At 56.6% G+C, this 22,753-nt stretch overlaps 1 protein-coding gene across 1 annotated transcript; it reads right to left on the bottom strand.

Moving 5' to 3' along the window:
- Positions 1-20,553: 20,553 nt before the first annotated feature.
- Positions 20,554-21,477, bottom strand: LOC141731633 (olfactory receptor 14J1-like). The gene has a single exon (XM_074558048.1). It carries the CDS (start codon positions 21,475-21,477, stop codon positions 20,554-20,556), a length of 924 nt encoding a protein of 307 aa, XP_074414149.1.
- Between the last annotated feature and the right edge of the window lie 1,276 nt (positions 21,478-22,753).

The raw sequence follows: 22,753 nt of genomic DNA, 5'->3' as shown, positions 1-22,753 counted from the left end.
GTGCTTGCCAGTGGAATGAATTCCTGCACAGCTGGAAGAAGCAATTCTGGATTCAGCTCCAGCTGTTGGTGGGCTGCATGATCATTGACAATGCTGCCCTTCCAGAAATTATTCTGCAGTTTCCTTTCATAGTCATTTGAAGCTTTGAAACTACACATTTCAATTTTCTTTGCCTTAGGGAAAAACACTTCTGGGCCCAGTGCAAACTATAACCTTTTGACAGCAAAGTCCTCATGGTTGCCAACTTCTGATGTTACACAATGTCACCTGGCTGCCTGTGTCTGCTTAGCTCTGGGTCTAGTCCCGGCCTAGTAAAGCCCAGGCAGGGTGGCACGTTGCAGGGAAAACTGGTCCATGAGCTTCTGGGATTGCCATCAGCAGCAGAATGAATGTGCCCTTTGGGGATTTCTCTGGAGACAAAATTAGGGACCTACTCAATGCCACAATATTCTCTTAAATCTTTCTAAAATATCTTAGAAAAGGCCATGAAACTTCACATCTCCTTGCACACCCACTGTTTGAAGAGGGGCATTTTTGTCCCTCCTCAAAGTCATTGCTCTTGCACACCAGAAACATGAACATCCACCAACAGGAATGATGCATGGTCCTGCTGCTGCTGCAGAGCACTGGGCAGTGCAGGCCTTGGTGTTACCAATAGGAGCACTTAATTATCATTTCATGCTTCTTCAAGCTGTCCAGACCTCAGGGCTTTTTGTTTCCAAGCAGCCACTGCACCATCTCTAGGGAAGAACAGGAAATGGGAAACAGCGACTGCCAGCCTTGCAAGGGTGTGGGGGGAAACCTGAAGTGTCTGCATCAAAAGATGAATGGGAAGAGTGTAATTGCCAAAGCAAATGCTTCCTTAGGATAGCAGGAGCAGTTCTTTACTGCATGCTTGCATGAAGATCATTTGGGATCTCCTTTTCGTGTCTCATGCAGAAAAGGAGCTCCTAATAATACCACGCTACTTAAACCAGATTGGGATGTAGCTCTGTAGTGGTTCACAATGAAGCAGACTGCCTGCTGTGTCACTGCCAGCCCTGCTGAGCCTGTGAGGGGCTGTAGTGTATGCCATGCCTGTTTTGCCTCCAAGCAAAGCTTGGTTTTCCTTATTAGTGTGGAGCAAATACAAGAGTAATAAAATGGACAATTAAACTGGCCACTTTGAAGGATATGCTCATGCTTTGGCATGCCAGTCCTGTACCTCATGCTCCCAAGGCTTGTTACTCATCATGAAATATTTTAACAAAAAACCTCAGCTCTCATGTTACATCTGAATAAAATTGCACAAAATCATCAAGAATTCTGCTGTCAGGAACAAGACAAGAGCCTTCTGACACTCACTTCCAGCTATCCTGGATTGCTGCAGCCCTTTGTGCAAAGCTGCTGCAGACAAAGTGTTTGGAGTTGGTTTGGGCCTTTATGAAAGATCTGTGGAGCAGTGTGCAGGGCTCTCCTGTGTAGCAGATAGGGCCTGGCGTTCGGAAGATCTCGTGATGTTACGGGAAGACAGGGCCCCTGCCCCCTTAGATAAGAAAATTAACATAGGAATGTAGCCCCCTAAACCAGATTCCAGTAACTTTCCACTTGCCCAGGTAACTTTCCATCCCTACTAACCATAGATGGTAAAGACAGACCCCCACCTGACGTAGAAGCCCCCTAGACTATAAAACCCCAGGGGAAGAGAGAATAAAGGTCTTTGATCCTCCACCATATTGGTGTCCGCGTGTTTCTTAGGCCCGAGCGACCCTGGGGAAATGGGTCGCCGTGCTGTTTCCTGAAACCAGGCCGCCTGCCTTGTATCAGAAGGCAACATTCTGGTGCCGACACCCGGGAAGCCGATCAGCGCCCGGGGAACGGGAATTCGCCTGGACGGGAGACAGCGGCTGCAGCGGCTGGTCCGACTGCAGCATGGGGAGACGTCCCTGGACCAGCAAGGAACATGGAATCCTATGCAAAGGTCGTATCAGATATGCATGCACAGTTTAGGATAGAATGTAAAATTAAGTGTCAGCTCAGGAATTCTAATCTTGCTATTGCAAGGCTCCTAGAGCTCGGGACGATCGAACGTCCGGTAAATATATTATATTCGGAAGTGCGGGAGAAGCACACTGCCGCCTTAGCAGAGGATACTAAGTCCTCAGGCAGTGCTAAAAGCCTCAAAGCGTGGGGGAAAGGAGAAGAGGCCCTACGCAAGGCATTAGAAGAACAGGAGACGTGGAAAGTCGCGCATATACGTTTATTTGTTGCAGTAAAACGGGGGGCGGGGGCCGCGACGCACACAGTGTCTGAGAGCGATCGGATTGAATGCGGGAATATGCCGGGGCCGGGAGCGTTCCACCCCTTCCCGAGCCCGAGCCCAGAGCCCCCAGAGGACCCCCCGGAGCCCCCAGGGGACCCCCCGACCCTCTCGCGGAGCCCGCCGGGTCCCAGCCCCCTCACGGAACCTTCCGAAAAATCCGCGGTTTCTCTATGCGTCTCTTCCTTGCCGGCCGCCAGCCCAGCGTGGCAGGCAGAGTGGCACGCGCAGTTCTTCTGCCGGGGACAGGCAGAGGGGGCGCGGAGTGCGGCCAGATTGTCGGACCCCGCCGGGACCAGCGGGGACTCGCCGCCGCCGTATGGGTTTGAAGATGGCGCCGAACCACATGGCAAGGGCGGAAGGGAAGAGGCGGGGGGCGGAGATGCAGTCAGTCTGCTTGACAACACATGCACGGGCGAGGGGGGAGAAGGGGCGGCCCCCGCAGTGGAGCGGGAGACCAATCAGAGCATCCTATTCAAATTAGGTCCTTATAGGGCAAGGACCTCTCCCAGCAGCAGGCGGGGGGAGCGCAGGGAGAAGGAACGGCACCACCCCCGAAGGGAGGAGCGGGATCGGACCGAGCCCGGCTGGGATTCAGAAACCGAGAGAGCAGAATTAATACGGTTTCGAGCGAAACCGAATAAAGCTTTAAACAATATCGGGAAACGGTCGCAACACAAACTCACCGATTGGGGAAAAGCAAAGACAGCTTGTAGGGACCGAGCACCGGCAGCCCCCATGAACGCTTTCCCGGTGGGGGTTGCCGGAGCGCAGGGAAACCAACGGGGGGCATATACCCCAGTTAACCTAAGGGAAGCCAAAGCGATTTCAGAAAGAGGAGTCAGTTCAGCTGTAGTACCCACGTTTGTGAACGACCTCTCTAACAATAATGATCTGTTCACTTTTGATATTACGCAAATAAGCCGCATGCTTTTTGATGGGGCAGGGCGGATTCTATTTAAACAGGGGTGGCGGGACGACCGCGTTAGCCCAGGCTTCTGGGGAAAGGCAGCAACTCAGCGAGCTGTCCCCAGCCGGCACAGCTTTCCCTGGCAGCATCCTTGCTCCAAGCACGCCCGAGAGGGATCTGTAGGAGCTGCGGGAAGACACCCCGATGCAGCGGCCCAGCCACGGCGACCCCCAGGGGGGCAGGAGACCCTCGTGCCCTGTGCCCTCGCAGGGAGTGGTCAATTTTGCATCCCCGCTTACGGTGCAATGGCCAAGCGGTCGGACCAAACAAAGTGATTAAAAGCGTGCCGAAAGGAAAAACGCAACCTACCCTAAAACCCTACCCACTAGAGTTAGCAAAGTCCCAACCGGCCATGCGGAAGCCTTTCAGACAGACCGCTCAGCCAGGTCGCACTCAGACCCAATCCTTCGTATGTTAGAAGCTACCTTTATATCCCTGAATGAATCCAACCCTAACCTAACCGAATCCTGCTGGCTTTGCTACGATGTCAAACCTCCCTTTTATGAAGGAATTGCTTTAAACACTCCCTTCAGATACTCCACAGCCGATGCCCCTCACCAGTGCAGATGGGAAACCCCTCGGAAAGGAATCACCCTGAGTCAGGTCACAGGCCAGGGCAGATGCTTTGGCAATGAAACACTAGCTAGGCGGAAAGGCAACGTCTGCACCAAAGTTGTCAAGCCCAACAGGAAAAACAATAAGTGGGTAGTCCCATCCGCACCTGGGATGTGGGTTTGCCAGCGATCTGGAGTGAGTCCCTGTGTGTCTCTTGCCAAATTTGATGACTCTAACGACTTTTGTGTCCAAGTTCTGATTGTTCCTAGGGTCCTGTACCACTCAGACGAAGAGGTGTACCACCTTTTTGAGGAACCCAGCCGACTCCACAAAAGAGAAATACTAATAGGTGTAACTATCGCAATGCTGCTCGGGCTAGGAGCAGCAGGAACGGCAACGGGTGTCTCAGCCCTAGCAACACAGCACCAAGGACTGTCCCAGCTGCAAATGACCATCGACGAGGACCTGCAAAGGATCGAGAAATCCATCTCCTTCCTGGAGAAGTCAGTCTCCTCACTCTCGGAAGTGGTCTTGCAGAAGAGGCGAGGTCTGGACCTCCTGTTCATGCAGCAAGGAGGCCTGTGTGCCGCCTTGAGAGAGGAGTGCTGCTTCTATGCAGACCACACAGGAGTCGTGAGAGACTCCATGGCAGAACTCAGAAACAGACTGGCTCAGAGGCAGAAGGACAGGGAAGCCCAACAGGGCTGGTTTGAGTCCTGGTTCAATCAATCACCATGGCTAACCACTCTGATTTCTACCCTAATAGGTCCACTGGCATTGCTGCTTCTAGCGGTTACCTTCGGACCTTGCCTGCTGAACAAGCTGGTTTCATTCGTTCAGGCCCGCCTGGAACGAGCCAACATCCTGTTCATCGGGCGGCGAATCCAACCAGGGAACACTGCCAGCCACAAGTCCTAACCTTGACTGGCGAAAAACTTCCTCAGATGTACCAAACCCCCTTTTCCTTATCGAACTGCAACCTTATACCTCATTTCAGTATATGACTACCTCATTCATTTGTGAAAAAGGGGGGGGAAATGTAGCAGATAGGGCCTGGCGTTCGGAAGATCTCGTGATGTTACGGGAAGACAGGGCCCCTGCCCCCTTAGATAAGAAAATTAACATAGGAATGTAGCCCCCTAAACCAGATTCCAGTAACTTTCCACTTGCCCAGGTAACTTTCCATCCCTACTAACCATAGATGGTAAAGACAGACCCCCACCTGACGTAGAAGCCCCCTAGACTATAAAACCCCAGGGGAAGAGAGAATAAAGGTCTTTGATCCTCCACCATATTGGTGTCCGCGTGTTTCTTAGGCCCGAGTGACCCTGGGGAAATGGGTCGCCGTGCTGTTTCCTGAAGGGTGAGACAATACAGATGTTATAATTCACGCCATCACAATCAGAAGCTAACTACTTCCTAATTATAATACACTATAAGCGTTTCTTGGTCTATCAGCCTTTTGCCATGCCATGTTGTAGATGCCTTAAAGCCAATTATTTAAAACTACCCCTTGATGATCCCACTACAATGCACCTTTCATAGCTCTGTTTCTCCAAAGTCTTATTTGCAAGACCATCTTTTGAATTTTTTTTCCAGCTCCATTTATCTCTCAACAATATCTGTCCTATTCCATGGCATTTTTAAATTAGCGTTTCCTGTCTCAAGGTTTATATACAGATGCATACTTCTTGGGCCTTCTATTAGGCCCTAAAAGCTTTCTACTTATCCATTTCCACATCAGTGCACTTGGCTCCTTCTCTCCTCATTGTGCCTGGCAAGCACAGGAGCCCAGAGCTCCTGCAGAACCCATCACAGCACTCAGTGGGAGAAAACCTGTGTCCAGTCCTCGCCTGGAGCTGTGGTGCCCAACATTCCACCACACTGGAATGAGGAACTGTTCCTGCTCTTTCAGAAGGAGCTAAGGAGGTTTGGCCTTCAGATCAATTGTCTGCAGCCTCCTGCAGTGCCTGGTGCTGCTCCCTTGCCAGAGGCACCCCAGGCCAGGGGGGCACATCTGGGCTGCTGTGTCTGCCTCTGGGGCTCCCTGTTCTGGGCACTGAGGAGGAGCTGCAGAGGCTCTGCAGGACTGACAGGATGGGCTTTGGGGCTGGCAGGAGAAGCTGAGGGACCTGGGCTGCTGGAACTTCTCAAGAGGAGGTCCAGGGCTCCTCCTGCAACTGCTGCAAGGGTGGTTTCAGAGAATCCCAGAATCAGCACAGGTGGAACAGGCCATGGAGATCATCAAGTCCACCCTGTGCCCTGACACTGCCTTGTCTCCCCTGAGCCTCCTTTTCTCCAGGATAAACAACCCCAGCTCTCTCAGCCGCTCCTCACAGAACTTGTGCTCTAGACCCCTCTCCAGCCTTGTTGCCCTTCTCTGGACACGCTCCAGCCCCTCCATATCCTTCCTAAATTGGGAGCCCAGAACTGCAAATGGCACTCAAGGTGCTGCCCAACCAGTGCTGAGCACAGGGGAAGAATCCCTGCCCTGCTCCTGCTGGCCACACCATTCCTGAGCCAGGCCAGGAGCCATTGGCCTTCTTGCCCACCTAGGCACACTGCTGGCTCATGTCCAGCCTGCTGTCCATCAATCAGTCCCTGCAGGTCCCTTTCTGCCTGGCTGCTCTCCAGCCCTCCTGGCACCTTGTTGAGGGAGGGAGGCAGGGAGGGAACGGGTCCAAATCCAGTCCTTCCTGAAATGTGGTGTTTGCTGGCACTGCCAGTTCCCAGATCTTGATATTTCCCTATTCTGACACAGCCCAAGTGCAGCAACTTGCTGGCAAAGAAAGCCAAAACCAAGCAAAGACCTGGTACCTACAGCAACCCAATCTCGGGTTTGCTGACACCGCCAGTACGCAAATCGGGAATGTTTCAGATGCCTGCACAGCCTCATTCCAGCAGTTTGCTGGCACTGGAAAATTAGCATCTGGAAATTTCTCAGTGCCAGCAAAACCTAAACGCAGCAATTTTCTGGCAAAGAAAGCCAGAACCCAGCAGCTTCCCAGTGCTGCCACCAGCACCACCCAGATGCAGAATTGTTCAGGTTCCTGCACAACATCGTTCCAGCAATATGCTGGCACTGAATGTTCACATCTGGCAATTTCCTGGTGCTGGCACATTCCCCACCCAGATCTGGTGTGCGCTGGCCCTGCCAGTGCCCACATCTGGCAATTTCCATCTTCTGGCACCACCCATGTCTAGAATTTGCTGGCAAAGAAATCTAAAACCTGACAATTTCCCCTTGCCAGCACTGCCCAATCTGGAGTTTGCTGGCAGCAGGATCCCAAGAAAGAAGGAAGGAAAGAAGGAAAGAAAAGAGGAAGGCATCCAGATCCAGTCCTTCCTGGAGCCTGAAATGGGCTGTTTGCTGGCAATGCCAGTGCCCTGATCTGGAAATTTCCCTATTCTGGCACAGCAATTTGCTGGCACAGAAATCCAAAACCCATGGCATCTTCCTGCTACTGGGTCTGGTAACGCCCCCACATCTTGTGTTTCATGTAACCAGAACCCAGATTTGGAAATTTCTCAGTGCCAGCAGAGCAGATCTGGCAGATTTCTGTCAGATGATTTGTCAATGACACCACCCAGATCTGGTGTTTGCTGGCAGCGCCAGAGACTAGATCTGAAAACTTCCTGGTGCTGGCACAGACCAAGCCCAGTGATTTCCTGGCACAGAAAGCCAAAATTTGGAAATTTCCAGGCTCGGGCACCAGCATTATCCAGATCTTGTTTGCTGGCAATGCCAGTGCCCAGATTTGGAAATTTCCCGGTGCCTTCACAGCCCAGGCCTAACAATTTTTTTTAGCTAGCTGGGCAGAGAAGTTCCTTGGACTGTGACTTTCTTTTTTCTTGGAACTGTTTAAACCTGCTCTGGACTGAAAACCCAGAAAAACACCTGCGGCTCACACCTGTGGCCCACCGAGCTCTGGGACACTGCATTCCAGCATCAGAGGGACTTAGAAGAGACCGAGTGAGCCAACTGCAACCCACCAAAAGGACTTTCTGAATTTGCCATCTCTTCAGCACTGTCTGATGTCTTATTTAATATTATTCATTTTTCATGCTTGTGAATACTTTACTTGTTTAATAAACTGGGGTTTTTTCACTTTTCTCCAGGGAAGTCTTTTCCGGAACTAGTAGGGGGAGGGGATGCTTGAACTTGCTTTCTAGACGGACCCCTTTTGGAGATTTCCTCCCAAAATTTGCCCTAAGCCAGCACAAACAGTCATCATGAAAATTTCACCAGTGCCTTAATTTCCTGGTGGCAAATCTTGTGACAGAAGCTTGACCTTGTTCTCCATGAGAAATTCTTGGGAAGAGCAGACAGGAGAAGATTCCTGGAAAACTGAAACAGCTTTCCAGAAGTGAAATGAAAATGAAAGAAACAATCCAAGATGTTTTCCCCTATCTATTTCTATGCTCCCCTTTTTCATGTTGCATCCCAGTAATTCCAGATGCACCTCACTCTAAGATCGGTCACTTAGTGATTTTTAGACACTAAAATACCATGAGCCACACAGAGTTTTCCTTCCCCTGTTTTTACAGGAAAGCAACACTGGATATGTAAGTGCAGTGCTGGGCTCAGGCAGGAATCCTACCCCAAGGGAAGGTGCCCCGACAGTGTTTGACCCTGAGCAAGGACAATGCACAGCAGCAAGCGAGGGGATCGCTGTGCCAGTGTGCAGGAGTCAGAGCTCTGCATGTGGGCTCAAGGCTGCAAAGATCCCGTGTTTGGCCAGACGGAGGGGCTGTCCCCGGGGCGCGCGGGGCTCGAACGTGGGGCTCGTGGGGCGAGCGGGGAACGGACACGGGGACGAACGGCCCCGGTGATTCAGTTGCAGCGGCGGCAGCGGCGGCGGCGGCAGCAGCGGCGGCAGCAGCAGCAGCGAAAAGATAGTTTTAAACACTCTTTCTATTTCTCTTTTCCTTTCTCTTTCTCTTTATCTTTCTCTGCCGTTTCCCGCTGTCGGGCACTCTTCTCTCGGGGTCCCTTGCCCGGCGTCCCTCCCCTCTCCCCGCCTCCCTCTCCCCTGCCGGGCCGGGCCATGCCCCCGGCCCGCCCCCGGCCCCGGGCGGGGCTGCCCCGTGCCCGGCCCCGGCCGTCCTGCCGCGGTCTCGCCTCCGCCCGGCTCTGGCCGTACTGGCGGTGGCGCTGCCGGGCGGGCATCAGTGCCAGGTGCCGGAGCGGCATCTCCGCCCTTCGGCTCCGCTTGGCCCGAGCACGGCCCCGGCCCCGGCCCCGGCTCCTCCCGGGGCCCGCGGAGGGCACACGCGGCGCGGCCGCTCCCGCCGCCTCCGCTGCGGCTTCACCGGCCCGAGCTCCGCCGCTCGGCAGCGCGGCCGCCGGCCCCGAGCCTCCCGTGCCGCGTTCCTGGGAGGGAACGCCTGGGCATGGCCGGCCCGGGGCGGGTGAGGAGCGCTCGGGGGCCGTTGCTGGCCCGGGGCCGAGCGCTGACAGCCGCGTCCCGCCCGCAGGGACGGCGCAGGAGACCCGGCAGGAGCGGCACCGGCTGGGCTCGCTGCTGGGGCGCGCTCCAGGCACAGCCATGGAGCAGAGAGCCCCGAGAGTGCCCAAGCTGGTCTGGGTGCAGGAGGAGGAGGAAGAAGGCCCTGGAGCTGTCGCAGCACAGGACGCGGAAGAGGCGGTTCCATTCCATCCACCGCAGGAGGGTGAGTGGCAGAGCTGGGGTGCAGGGCTGGAGACGCCTGGCAACCTGGCCCCGTCCCATGCCATGCCATGCCATGCCATGCCATGCCATGCCATGCCATGCCATGCCATGCCATGCCATGCCATGCCATCCCCTGGGGAAATGCCCAAGGACAGGATGGAAGAGGGGCCGGGCAGACACCCCACAGGGGCTGTGCTCCATCCCCCTGCAGCATCCCGGGGCTGTCCCTGCCTGGGGAGCGCAGGGCTGGGCTTTGTTCTCCGGCCTCTCCCGCAGCCCCTCAGCTCTGGCTGCGCTCGCTCTTTGCCAGATGCAGCCGTGGAGCGCACAAAAGAGAAGAAACGCACCCGTGGCCGCTTCCAAAGAACAGCGCAGGTACCTGCAGCCACCCCCACCTGGGCTGGGCCTGCTGTCCCTGCTCAGCCCAGCACCGTGTGTGCAGCACTCCATGCAACATCCCCGGCTTCTTGCCCTTCTGCTACAGATGGTTGTCAAGTTCATGAAGAGGATTCGAGAAGAAGAGACCAGCATCATGGGCACCATGGTCAGAGTGTACCCTCCCATGTTCAAAACCAACACCTGTGCTGCCCTGCTGGATATGCTTGTGGAGGAGGGGCCTTCCAGTCCAAAGCAAGTAAGCAGCCTGTGGCCAGGCTTTGATCCTCCCAGCAATTGCTTGGCCTCCCAAGCCACGCCTGCTGCTCACTGTAAGCCTTGAGGCCATGGCAGTGTGGTGGCAAGGGAAGCACTTCTTTGGGGCAGCTGGGCACATGACTCCCTCTAGCAGCTTTCCAAGTCTCCCCGGCCTTCTGCAGGTGCCCGCCATGGTCAGGTACATCCACCAGTGGTTCGCGGCCAACGAGTTTCCTGAGTACAACCTGTACAGGCCCCTTCTGGATCTGACAGAGGCACAGCCGGCAGATGTGGTGATGGCTCTCCTGCGTGTGGCCCCATCGTGTGACAGGTACAGGGCCCATGTGCCCACAAGGCTCAGGGCTCAGCAGCCCATCACCCTGTACAGCCTGTCGCAGTGGTCTGACACACAGAGAATTCCAGGGCCCTCTGGCTCCTCCCTTTGCCAGTCCCCAGCGTGCTGCCATGCTCCCTCCCTGCTCCTCAGGGGCCAGTCCCCACGGGGCTGGGCTGCCTGTGTGCTGACGGCCAGTGGGCAGAGGCAGAGCTGGCAGCCAGCTCAGATCCCCACTGCTGCCCAGGCCACAGTGCTGTGTCCCAAACCCACTGAGACAGAGCTCTAACCCCACAGAGCTGCTTTGACCATGTGGAAGACCATCATGTGCTCATGCAGGACTGCAGAGACGGCCATGCTTGTACTCCTTGACGTCCTGGCCAACTGGCCAGAGCACAGCACATGCACCTCCGATGGGGACCACACGGCTGTCCTTGCCCTGGCTGTGAGTTTCTGCAACTGGCCTTTGCTAAGCCCAAGCTCACCTCTCCATCAGGTCTCCATCCTCCCTCCACCACGGTGTCTCGCTGCCTCTCCTTGCTGGGCTGACACCTGGCCCAGGGGCAGCTTCAGAGCCACCAGGCCTGGTGCTCCCCCTGTGTCTCCGCTGGCCTCTCCCTGCCACGCTCGGGCTCTGCCACATGGACACCTCGGCACTGAGCTCAGGCTGCTCTGTCCTTTGCAGGCATCTGTGGTGATCTGGAAGATCCTCCAGATGCCCTGCGTCCCACATGTGGTGACCGTGCATTTCCCCCACCTCTTTGTGTATCTGCTCTTCCAAGCGCACTTCAGCACCTTAGTTATGCCAGAGGCAGCCAATACCTTCTGGAAGGGATGCCAGCAGCAACACGGCCTTGCCACCAGCCCCAACAGGTGCTCCATGCAAGTCCTCCTTTCCCTGCCATGTGCCCAGGGCAGGAGCCAGTGCTCCCAGCGTGACCTGGGCTTTTCTCTGCACACAGCTTTGCAGAGCAGACCCTGAAGGCCCTGCTCTGCCGACTGCACTATGAGGATGTGGTGGTGGCAATGGAAGACAAGCATGGCTGGGACATGCTGCTCTGCGCTGACACCCACCACTGTGCTGTGGGCATGCTGGCCAGGTGAGACCCCTTGCTCCCCACTGCCTCTGACATTTGTGCCCTGTGCCTGGGGTGCCCCTCACAGTGGGGCCCCGTGGTCATGGGCCGCAAGGCCTTGTCACCAAAGGTCGGCCAAGGAGACTGCAAAAGGCTGGGAGAGGGGCGTGCCCAAGAGCAGCCACTTCCCAGAGGGCTCGGCTCCCTCTTGCTGGGTGCTGGAGAAAGGCCAGACTTCTTTGAGTCAGTCCTGGGAGAGCTTTAGCCCTGCTGCCTCAGGGTTTTGCTTCCTGTTTCCTCCTATCAGAGAAATGCACCATGCATCCGAAGCCTTGTGTTCCGCGATTGCATTCCACCTGCTCGGGCTGCTCAGCAAAGACACACCATGCCAGGATTTGGCTGCCATGGCGTTCCTTGTGGAGGTGAGCCTGAAGGCCAGTGCTGCCTGGCTGAGCGGCCTCCCGGCTCTGTGCCCTCTCGTGGCTGCAGCTGCCCGGGACGGTGCCCACAACCTGTGCTGCTGCCTGGGCCCGGCCCTGTGCGGCTCCCCCATCACCGGCCTTGTGCCTTTCAGACCCTGGATTGCCTGAACTTGAGTGAATGCCGTGACAGCATCCTGGAGGTCATGTCCAAGAAGCTGCAGAGCGAGTGCAGGGAGATGCGTCGCTTGGCCCTCAGAGGCCTCCTGGTGCTCGGCACCAGTGTCTCGGTGAGAAGAGGGCAGCGGCTGAAGCCATGCTGCCAGTGTGGGGCTGGGCAAGGCAGTCGCCTGGCCTTGCCTGGCCTTGGGGCACAGCTGAGGCAGCTGCTCCCAGCCCTCCTGCCTCCCACTCCAGCTGCTCCAGTGCTTTGGCACAGGCCTTTGGCCTCTGAGCCCTGTGGCAGCAGGATGGCCTTTCACACACTCATGTTCCACGCAGGCTGCAATAAGAATGTGGAGCTTGCATGAAAGGCTTGTGGAGCTGCTGCAGGAAAATGACAGCGACATCCTTAGGATGACTGTGGTTCTCCTCAGCCGTTTGTTCCTGTGCAATGGTGCCCCGCTAGCCAGCCCCATCGCCCTGCAGCTGGCTGGGGCGCTCCTGCCACTCTTTGACAACGTAAGGCTCTGCGCCTCCAGCCATGGCCACCGGCTGCTGCCTGCAAACTTTGTGCCCTGTGCATTTTCAGGCTTGTACCCAGATGGGTGTGAAGCAGCCAATACTGAGGGCTCTTTTTCTTTCTTTCATACAGGATGATAGCCAGGTGCAGGTGTGCTCCATGTTCATCTTCCGAGAGATGCTGTATTTTTGGCCGGAAGAGGAAAAAAAGGCCCTGAAGTCACACGTGCGCCAGAGCCTGCTCCCATTGTTCTTCCACTGCCATGACGAGAACCAGCGTGTGGCAGAGGTGAGGACTCAGCAGCTGCTGCTGTCCCTCTGGCTGGGGGGCTTGGCTGCCTCCTGCTCCGGGACCTCGTGAGCTGCAGCCTCCTCCTGGCCTTGGTACAGGGACCTGTGCGGGTCCTGGGCCCTGGGCTCTGGTGCCATCTCCAGGTCTCTGCTGCTCTCCAGGGCTCCCGGGAAACACTGCATTCTTCAGCCACATTCCTGCACAGGAAGGATCTCCAAGACATGCTTCAGGTGGATCAGACCTGGAGGTTCGGCGAGGCCCTGGTAAGGATGGCCTGCAAGCCCCCAGCCTCAGGCTGGAGAAGCCCCCTGACCGCACTGCTCAGCGAGTGCGGCCGGCAGCTGTGCCCCTGCCCAGTGCTGCAGCCAGGGCCGCCAGCCTGCGCCCCACACGCCACTGCCTTCCCTGGGCCGCACGGGCTCTGCTCCAGGCTCCCGTGGGCCCGAAGCCGGTTGCCCATGGAGCCCCGGCCCGGCGGGCTGCGGGGCAGCACCGCGGCTCCCTGGGCAGCAGCCGGCCCTCTGCTCTCTCCCCTCGGGAGCCCTTGGCCAGCGGCTGCTGGCCGCGCCTCAGGGCTGTGCGGGCAGGGGAGGCCGGGGCTGTGCGCAGGCAGCGCCCGGCCCAGGGGCTGAGCCCGCACCAACCCTTCCCTCCTGCCGCTCTCTGCAGCTGGCAGAGACCAGGAGCCGAGCGGCCGAGCACCTGCGCCGCGCCCTGCGCTACGTGGAGAGCCCACAGGAGCCCCTGCGAGAGGCGGCCATCAGGTTCATGGGTGAGTCCCGAGCCCGGGCTGCCCTTTCCCTCCCCAGCCAGCCTCAGCTCCGCCCCAGCCCTGCCTGCTGCCCGGGCCCGGCGCCGTGGAGCCCCGCCTGGCCCGGGCATTGCTGCTGCCGCCCTCTGGCAGCCGTGCCTGGGGCGGCAGCGTGCGGCAAGGGCCGGGCAGAGCCCTGCCGGGCCAGCAGCCCGTGTGGCCACAGCGCCGGCAGAGCCGCTGGCAGGGAGCTGTGCCGCTGGCGCCGTGACAGGCTCTGTGTTCACAGGCATGGCCGCGCGGCACCTGAGGGGGAAGAAGGAAGAGCTCCAGCTGATCTGCAGCGGTGAGTGAGGGCAGCGGGCTGACAGCAGGGACTGCCAGGGGGAGCTGCAAGCCCTGCCCCGGCTGCGCAGGGCTCTGCTCCCATGGGCAGAGCACACTGAGATTTCAGGGCCCCGTGGGCCATTGGTGGCCAGCAGCTTCGGGCTGATCTCCTTGCTCCCTGCTCCCTCCTGGCCATGGCAAGAGCCAGCTTGGATGGCCCTTGCAGGGGGCTCTTCTGGGCTCCCTGCAGATCCGGCTCTGAGCGTGCCTCTGTTCCTCTCTCTTGCAGTGCTGGAACGCCTGACAGAGGACATGAGCAGTGCCGTGTCACAGCTGGCACTTGAAACACTGCATGTCCTCCTGGCAATACAGTATGGGCAATATTCCACCATCCAGAGGCTGCAAGATCAGCTGCGCAGGGCATGGAGGACTCGGCCTCGCCTGTCGGGGCTCGGGTGCCTGCTGTGCCGGATGACTTAGGAGGAGAGCTGATCCTGGAGGCTGTCTTTGCTGGGGCAACCTGCGCCAGGGGTAATTTTCCTTAAGATTTTTCTTTTCTTCATTTCCCAGCTTGGGTCTGGGCTTTGGCCTAGCTGTGTCCCCTGCTGATTGTGAAGTGTGCCATCAGCTGAAGGGCTTTCTGGGCTAAAAATATCATCAAATCACTTGGACTTGCTATTTTTGGCCTCTAAAAGCTGGACCCAATTTTGGGGCAAATTTGGAGACCTCATCTATGGGTGGATGGAGCACCTAGGATTTTCCCTATTGCTGGGAATGGTTCTCCAGGTCCCTGGAGTATCCAGGGCCCTGGTAAGTTCCAGCTGCACACATGCCTTGGCAATGAGAAGCAAAGGAACCCAGCCCTCTTTGTGCTGCCGGTGTCACTGCACTGGGGTCATGGGATGGGAACATGCAGCCCTTGTGCTGGAGCTGAGCTGCTCTGCCCAGCACTGGTGGCCGCCATCCAAGGTGGTTTTGCTTGTCCTGGTTCCCTGACAGCTGGGGCCCTGGGCAGAGCCCTGAGAGCCTGGTCTGCCTCCAGAGAAGGAGAAGGAGCCCCTGGAGAAGCTGTACCGGGTGGGGATGCTGCTGCTGCTGCTGCTGCTGCTGCTGCTGGAGACAGCAAGGGTAACATCAAGGATGACAAGCTCTTCCTCAGCCTGGCCACTGGAGGCTGAAGGTGATAGACTTTGATTCTGGCACCTTTTTCAAAGCCAAACTCCACAGGGAATTTGCAGATGAATCCCCACCCGGGGAAATTCGGCCAGATTTGGGCATGGCCCAGCCTGGCTGGGAACCAAAGGCTCCCCCTTTGCTGGGGCAGATGCAACTCATTCTTCAGTCGCTGCCCAGCTGCTTTTGGCAGGGCTGGGAGGATGGCTGGGGTGGGTACGAAATGGGAGTGGGCTCCTGGGCCTGCCAACAGCCCCCAGCACCCACCGTGCCCCGGGCTGGGGCTGGGGCTGGGGCAGCCAGCCCGACACAAACAAAGCCCTGTGGTGGGAGCAGAGGTGGGACTCCAGAACCTGTGCACAGCTGCTTTGCTGTGCAGGCAAGGAAGGGCTTGGGCTGCTCCACTGCCCTTGTTTGCTTTAGGATCACCGTTATTGTGGGGGGCAGTGCAGGGGGGAAGAGAGAAAATGTGGGCTTCCCTCACCCATGGCTGGGTTTTTCCCTGGCATGCAGGGGTTGGGCCTTCCTCAAGACCCTGAAAGAGATGGGAGTTTTTACCTTTTTTCTTGTTTTCCCTTTTTGCATCTGACCTCTTTTCAATAATGTGTTGTTTGTTTTTCCAGAGGAAGCGTTCCAGGTGGTCCAGTGTGGATGGGGAAGTGCTGGGGAGCAGCTGTGGCGTGGATGGGCCGTGCCCTTGGGGAAGGCTGAGGCCATGGTTTGGGAGCAGCTTTTCTTCCAGCCATGGGTGGTGTGAGGTGGGTCCCTGTGTGCTTGGCAGGGTGGGATCAGAGCTTTTGGGAGCTGGCAGCGAGCACAGGAGCATCCTGCTCTGGGCAGCTGCTGAGGGCTGGATGTGCCGTGGCTGGGCTGCAGGCTGGGCACATGTCCTGCCCTCCTGCTCTGTGCCAAAGGCAGCAGGGATGGGCAGCTCTGGGCACAGCTCTGGGCACAGCCAGCATGGCCTGGGCACCGCAGGCCTTGGCACAAGGGCACAGGAGCCCTCAGCTGATGGGCGGTTTCTGCTTTCTCTCCTTGCAGCCGGGCTCTGCGGGTGCTGAGGCTGCTCTGGGCTCTGCCAGGGCTCTGCTGGGCTCAGCCCTGGGCCCAGCTGGGCTGGCTCTGCCCTCACATTGCTCTGACAGCTTTGCATCAGTCGAGCCCGTTGTGAGCACAGCGCCTGAGCTTTCTGCTTTGGCAGGTGAGTGAGACTCTGCTGCAGGCCCAGAGATTGCAGCTGGGGACACACATCCAACTGGCAAGGACCCAAACTCTCCCCAGTCCCAGCTGAACGCCTGCATCTGCACAGGGTGTTTTGTCTGTCCCATTCTTCCTTCTTGATTGGCTGGAATTGTGCAATTGCACTTTCTTCCTCCTCCAGAAGTGCCACGAGTGGGCCAAAGCTGGCGAGTGGGCCGTGCTCCTGAGGCAGTGCAGTCTGGAGCTGGTGGATGGAGAATTGCCCTTCTGCACTTCCACACCAGAGCAAAAAGCCGTAAATGGGACTTTGTGACTCTAAGAAATCCCTGTAAGTTTCAAAGGGAATGTGCAGCTCATTCCCAGGCTGAGAAGGAAGGTCATCTTGTAAAAGATTTGGGCTTTGACAGAGTTTCAATTCCCAGTCCTGCTTGGAGCTGGAAGGGCACAAAGCAATTTCTTCTTGCTTTGACCACAATTTCAAATACCAATGTTGGAAACAAAGCCCAAAATCTTTTAAGAGGCTTTTGAGGTCACAAAGATGGATCCATGCCATCAGCACAGTGATTTATTTACAGTGTAAATAACTGAGTTCTCTTTTGAAAAAGATCATTTACCTCTTAATGCAAAGAATGTAAATTTGCCTTTATGTTTTGTTTTTTTCATTAACTGTATGTTATGTTTTTTCTCTAACACTTGGATTTTACTCTTATCTTTTACAATTTACCTATTTTTCCCTTTTTCCTTTTTTTTCCTTTCAATAGAAAACATGTCCTATCAAAGGAATGTCCTTTGCTCCTGGTTCCGGTGTGGAGCAGCTCCCTTCCTGCTGGCTGAGCTGCTCAGGCAGAGCCCGGCAGCTCCTGGCCCTGCAGGGCTGAGGCTTTTCCCCGTTGCTGGGCACAGACTGATGGAGCAGCACTGCTGAACACGGGCGCACAGAGGGACCAGCAGCAGCTGCCTTTGGCCACCTGAGGCTCCAAGGCCCAAACTCTGAGCAGCCAGGGCTGGAAGAGACTGGCAGGCTCTGATCCCTGACTCTGGGGCAGGGCTGCACAAATGACCCCGCAGCAGCAGCAGCAGCAGCAGCAGCAGCAGCAGCAGCAGATGGAGCTGACTTTGAGCACAGCCCCTGCCCCTCTTCCCTCCCGTGTGCAGCGGTGTCACAGCAGCCTGAGGCGCCTGGGAGCCCCCAGTGCCAGCAGGGACTGGAGATGGCAGCCCTGGGCTCCTGGAGGCTGTGCAAGGAACGGAGCTGGGCACTCCCTGTCCATGGGGAGCTTGTAGATGGAAAAGGCTGCTGTGCCCAGGCAGCTCCAAGGGCACAGAAAGGAGGCTCTGGAGCACTGGATCTATGCCAGTGCCACAGTCCTGGGCAGCAGCCAGCGAGCCCTGGGGAAACAGAGGGCACAGCACGAGGGACAGAACCAGGCAAGGGCTGAGACTGGAGAGAGCCAGGCCCGGTAGCAGGAACAGCTGCTCCATTGCACTCTTGGAGAAAGCTCTTGGCTGGTTCAAAGCACTGAGAGGCGTGAAGGGCAGAGAGAAGACCACAGCAAACAATGCTCCTGTTTGCACAGCCTCCCCTCTCCGTGTCCCAGAAGGAATTGCATGTACTGTGCTCTTCTCTCCGAGTTGTCTCGTTCAGCATGAGCAGCTCAGCACCAGGAGCTGAAGGAGCTGAAGCCTCAGGCCTCAGGAGCTGAGCAAGAGGGAACTTTTGGAGCAAAGTAATGCTGCTATAATAGCCCCAGCTGAATGCAGTGGATAGAGTCATGGAATCACAGAATCCTTTCTCTTGGAAAAGCCCTCTGAGCTCACCCAGTGCAGCCGCTCACCCAGCAGTGCCAAGCCCAGCGCTAAACCACGTCCCTGCAGTGCCAAGGCCTGGACACCAGCCCTGAGTGAGGCCTGGACAGCAGGCCCTGAGCCAAAGGTGGCCTCTGGATGAACCTTCCAAGGAGAGGTTATCTTTGTATCTGCTCCCTAATGAAATATGGTCATTAGCCCTGTGATAGATGTAGCCACTCATTAGTGAGACAGGTATTGACCTTTGTGTATTTAGAAGCCAGACAAGGCCATGAAATCTTACATCTGGCCTTGTTTGGGGCTGTATGGGCAAAGTGACCTCCCTTGGTTCCTCCTTGAGCCCTGGCCAGGCTTTGGGAGGGACCCAAGAGGAGGATGAAAGCAGATGTGGCCACACTAGCAGTGCTGTCAGTTTGTTCATTCAGCACTGTCAGAGCTGGGCCCTCTCCCAGCAGGGTTGGAGCCTCACCTGGGGCTGGAGGCACCTGCAGGAATTGCCAGTGCCCAGGAGTGGCTCTGCAGCCCTTGGCTGTGACAGCTTCCCCAGCTGCTGTGTGGGTCTGGGGAATGGTAAAGGCTGAGGGTAAATGCTGCTGGATCTTTGTTAATCACTGCTGCAATCTTTGGTGGGGATGGTTGGGTGCATTGCTGAGCTTCTGCTTTTGTAATTGTTTTCTAATGAGTATGTGTTTTGCTGAGCTTATGCTTTTGTAATTTTTTGCAGACATGCATTATATAAATTACACAATTCCTTCAGTTGTTGTCTGTCTTTGGTGCTGACCCTGGCCACTGGCAAAACTGACCCTGTGGACTCCATGGAACCAAGGGAGCCCTTGTGACACTGCAGGGCCTCCTGTAACCAGGCGACCATGGTGACCCTGTGGGGCCTTATGGAACCAAGGGGCCGTTGTGACACTGTGAGCCCTCATGGAACCACTGAGACCATTCTGACACTATGGGGACTCGTGGGGACAAGGTTCCATTTTTTTCCCCTCCCTGTTCTAGCCGCAGCCCAGGAGAGCAGCAGAGTCAGGTCTGGGCCGGAAGCAGGAACTGGAGGCCCTTGAGGTCAGGGACAGCCACTCTGTGTCTGGAATGCTCAGCAGATGCCCAGCTCGGGCAGCTCCTGCTGTCCCAGGGCCAGCCCCACTCCCCAGCACAGCAGCAGAGTTGGCCCCGGGGCTCCTCAGGCAGCTCCTGCGAGCCCAGGGACAGGGCAGCCTCTTGCCAGGGCTCCTCTGCACCCCCACGGGCTCCTGCTCTGCTACTGGCCCATGCCAGCTGCCCCCAGAGCACTTCCCAGGGGAACATATCTGTGCTGGCCCAAGCAGCCATTGCTGTAGCCCCTGCCCTTCTCCCCAGAGCCTGAGCTGGGGCTGCTGCTCTGCAGAGCACGGAGGCTGTGCTGCCTGGGGCCCTGGGTGCCTCTGCTGGGCTCTGCTGCTCAGCCTGGCACACAGAGGCAGCTGATGGTGCTCCCTGCACTGACCCCCTCCCACACAGGCTCTGCGCGGCCATGGAGGGGCTCAGAGGTGTCTGCCTTGTTCCAGGGCTGCCAGAGGGGCTCGGGGCTACCCTGGATCCTCCTGGGGGAGTTCCCTGTGGTCAGAGGAGTCAGTGCCCAGACTCCTTTCGCTGTGCCTGCTGAGTCCCTGGGCTGCAGAGCTCTCCTGGCTCACAGCAGACATTCAGTCCGTGATCTCAGGGTGACCCCACCCTGGCCAGTGCCCAGAGAACTCCACTCCCTGCTGCTCCCTGGCACACACTGTCCCTGCAGGTCCCCTGTGCTCTCCTGACAGCTCCCGAGGCCCTCCAGACAAACCTTCCCCTGCCATCAGCCCTGGCACAAGCTGCAGCGCCCCAGGAAGGTTCAGCACAGACCATTCAGCATCTGATGGGCACTGGCCATCAACAAGCAAACCTGACCCAGACCTGAGTCCCCTGAAGGCCCCACTGAGACCCTGATCTCATTACACTGAGCCCTGGGAGAACAAGGAACACAAGGAGCCTCTTGAGAATACTGAGAGTGACTCTGGAGGGGAGCAAAGCCTCCCTGCCCTGCCCTCAGGAGATGCCCTTTGCTGCTGGAGCTGCTGTGCTGGAGCCCAGCTGTGTCCCAGCAGTGCCCATGGCCTGGCCCTGCCTGAGGTCACAGCACAGACACACAGCAGGATAGTGACAAAGCTGCCAGGAGCTTTTTATAAAGAAATACTATAGTGTTTTTAGAAAAAAAACATTGTTATACTAGAAAAAAAAAAAAATAAGGAAAGGTCCCACTGGAAAAAAAAAACGAAACAGAAAAAAAAAAAAAAAAAGCCAAGATTGTAAAAAGTTACATTCTGAAAGTTCTGAGCAGAAAAGAGAGTTAATTGTTTCTGAAAAGCATTTTCCTCAGGGCATCTTTGAGCTCCTGGTTCCTCAGGCTATAGATGAGGGGGTTCAGGGCTGGAGGCACCACTGAGTACAGAACTGACAGGGCCAGATCCAGGGATGGGGAGGACATGGAGAGGGGCTTAAGGTGAGCAAATGATCCAGTACTGATGTACAAGGAGACCACAGCCAGGTGAGGGAGGCAGGTGGAAAAGGCTTTTTGCCGTCCCTGCTCAGAGGGGATCCTCAGCACAGCCCTGAAGATCTGCACATAGGAGAAAACAATGAACACAAAACAACCCAAGAAAAGGAAAGCACTAAAAGCAAGAAGCCCAAATTCCCTCAGGAATGTGTCCGAGCAGGAGAGCTTGAGGATCTGGGGGATTTCACAGAAGAACTGGCCCAGGACATTGCCATGGCACAGGGGCAAGGAGAATGTATTGGCCATGTGCATCAGTGAATAGAGAAAGGCACTGGCCCAGGCAGCTGCTGCCATGTGGGCCCAAGCTCTGCTGCCCAGGAGGGTCCCGTAGTGCAGGGGTTTGCAGATGGACACGTAGCGGTCGTAGCACATGATGGTCAGGAGGGAAAGCTCTGCTGAAATAAAAAAAGCAAAGAAAAAGAGCTGTGCAGCACATCCTGTGTAGGAGATGTTCCTGGTGTCCCAGAGGGAATTGTGCATGGCTTTGGGGACAGTGGTGCAGATGAAGCCCAGGTCAGTGAAGGCCAGGTTGAGCAGGAAGAAGAACATGGGCGTGTGCAGGTGGCTGCTGCAGGCTACGGCGCTGATGATGAGGCCGTTGCCCAGGAGGGCAGCCAGGGAGATGCCCAGCAAGAGGCAGAAGTGCAGGAGCTGCAGCTGCCGCGTGTCTGCCAATGCCAGCAGGAGGAAGTGGCTGATGGAGCTGCTGTTGGACATCTCCTGTGTTGTCTTCACATGGGGATCTGTAAAAAAGTAATTGTGGAATAGTTGGGTTTGGGGAGGACTTTTAATATCCCAGCTTAGCCTGGGGGCACTCTTCCCCCACTGCATGCCCAGGGCTCTGCTGCCTGGAGCTGTCCCTGCCAGCAGCTGCTTCCATGTGCACAGGGCTGGGCCCTGCCAGTGCTGCCAGAGCCCAGCCCAGTCCTGGGGGCTCAGCTCTGCCCTGCAGATCCCTCCCAGCTGTGGCACTGCCCAGGGGCAGCTCTGGCTCTGCAGGCTCTGAAGGCAAAGTCAGAGCAACCCTGAGGAGGCTGGAAAAGTGACACTGATACTGCCTCTAAGGGGCAATGTGCTCATTTCTCTTACTGCCGGGTTTATTGACATCTGAGAGATTTCTTTTTCCCAACCTGAACTGAGAGGTGAATATCCATGTGCAATTTCCTGTCCAGGCAACTCAGAGCAGTAGATCTAAAAAGCATGATTTCCCCTTTCATGCAGGCTCTTTATTGCTGTGCTCCCTTTATAATCTATCTGGAAACATTCTGGAGTTAAATGTCATGCTGGGAGCAGTCCTGAACAATGCAGCATCATCACCACACAAGGAGAACACTTCCAAGCCTTACCAGCTGTCTCCTCCCATCCAGATCTTGTCCCCCAGTACTGGGAGCAGCTGTCAGGGCTGGCTGAGAGCTGTCCCTGGCAGGCAGCAGAGTCAATGCCCCAGCACCCTGGGCTGCAGAACCCTGCTCTGCAGGACAGCCCTGGGCACCCCTGGCTGCTCTGCACAAGAGACAATCAGAGAATGTACTCACAGGGTCTGTAGGCATTGGGATGTTCCAGCTTTAGGAGATCACTCCAAGAGCTGCAGCTGCATTGTCCTGCAGCCAGAGCTTCCTGTGCCAAGGGCTGGCAGTGATTCTGCCCCAGGCACTTCTCAGCACCTTCCCAGCCCTGACCAATTGAAGCTCTCTGTGCCTCTGTGCTGTTCCCGGGGTGGCTGCAGGCAGTGCCCCAGCCCTGCTGGGCTGGCAGAAGAGCTGCTCATCAAGAGAAATGTGCTTTTGAAGCTCTTCTTGGTTACCAGGAGCTGTCTCTGGGCCAGGAGCCCAGCCCAGCTCAGCAACACAGAAACAGCACAAGGACTTTAATGAGCCTCTGGGGCTTTTTGCTCAGGCCCTGAACATCAGTCCCTGAGAGGGAGCTGAAGAAACCTCTCCAGAACTCCAAGTCAGAATCCAACTCCAAAGTTTCTTGGACTTTTAATGGGTCC

Source organism: Zonotrichia albicollis, chromosome 24, assembly GCF_047830755.1.
Source record: "Zonotrichia albicollis isolate bZonAlb1 chromosome 24, bZonAlb1.hap1, whole genome shotgun sequence".
In the NCBI taxonomy this organism is placed as follows: Eukaryota; Metazoa; Chordata; class Aves; order Passeriformes; family Passerellidae; genus Zonotrichia; species Zonotrichia albicollis.
This window is presented reverse-complemented; position numbering and strand designations above follow the sequence as displayed.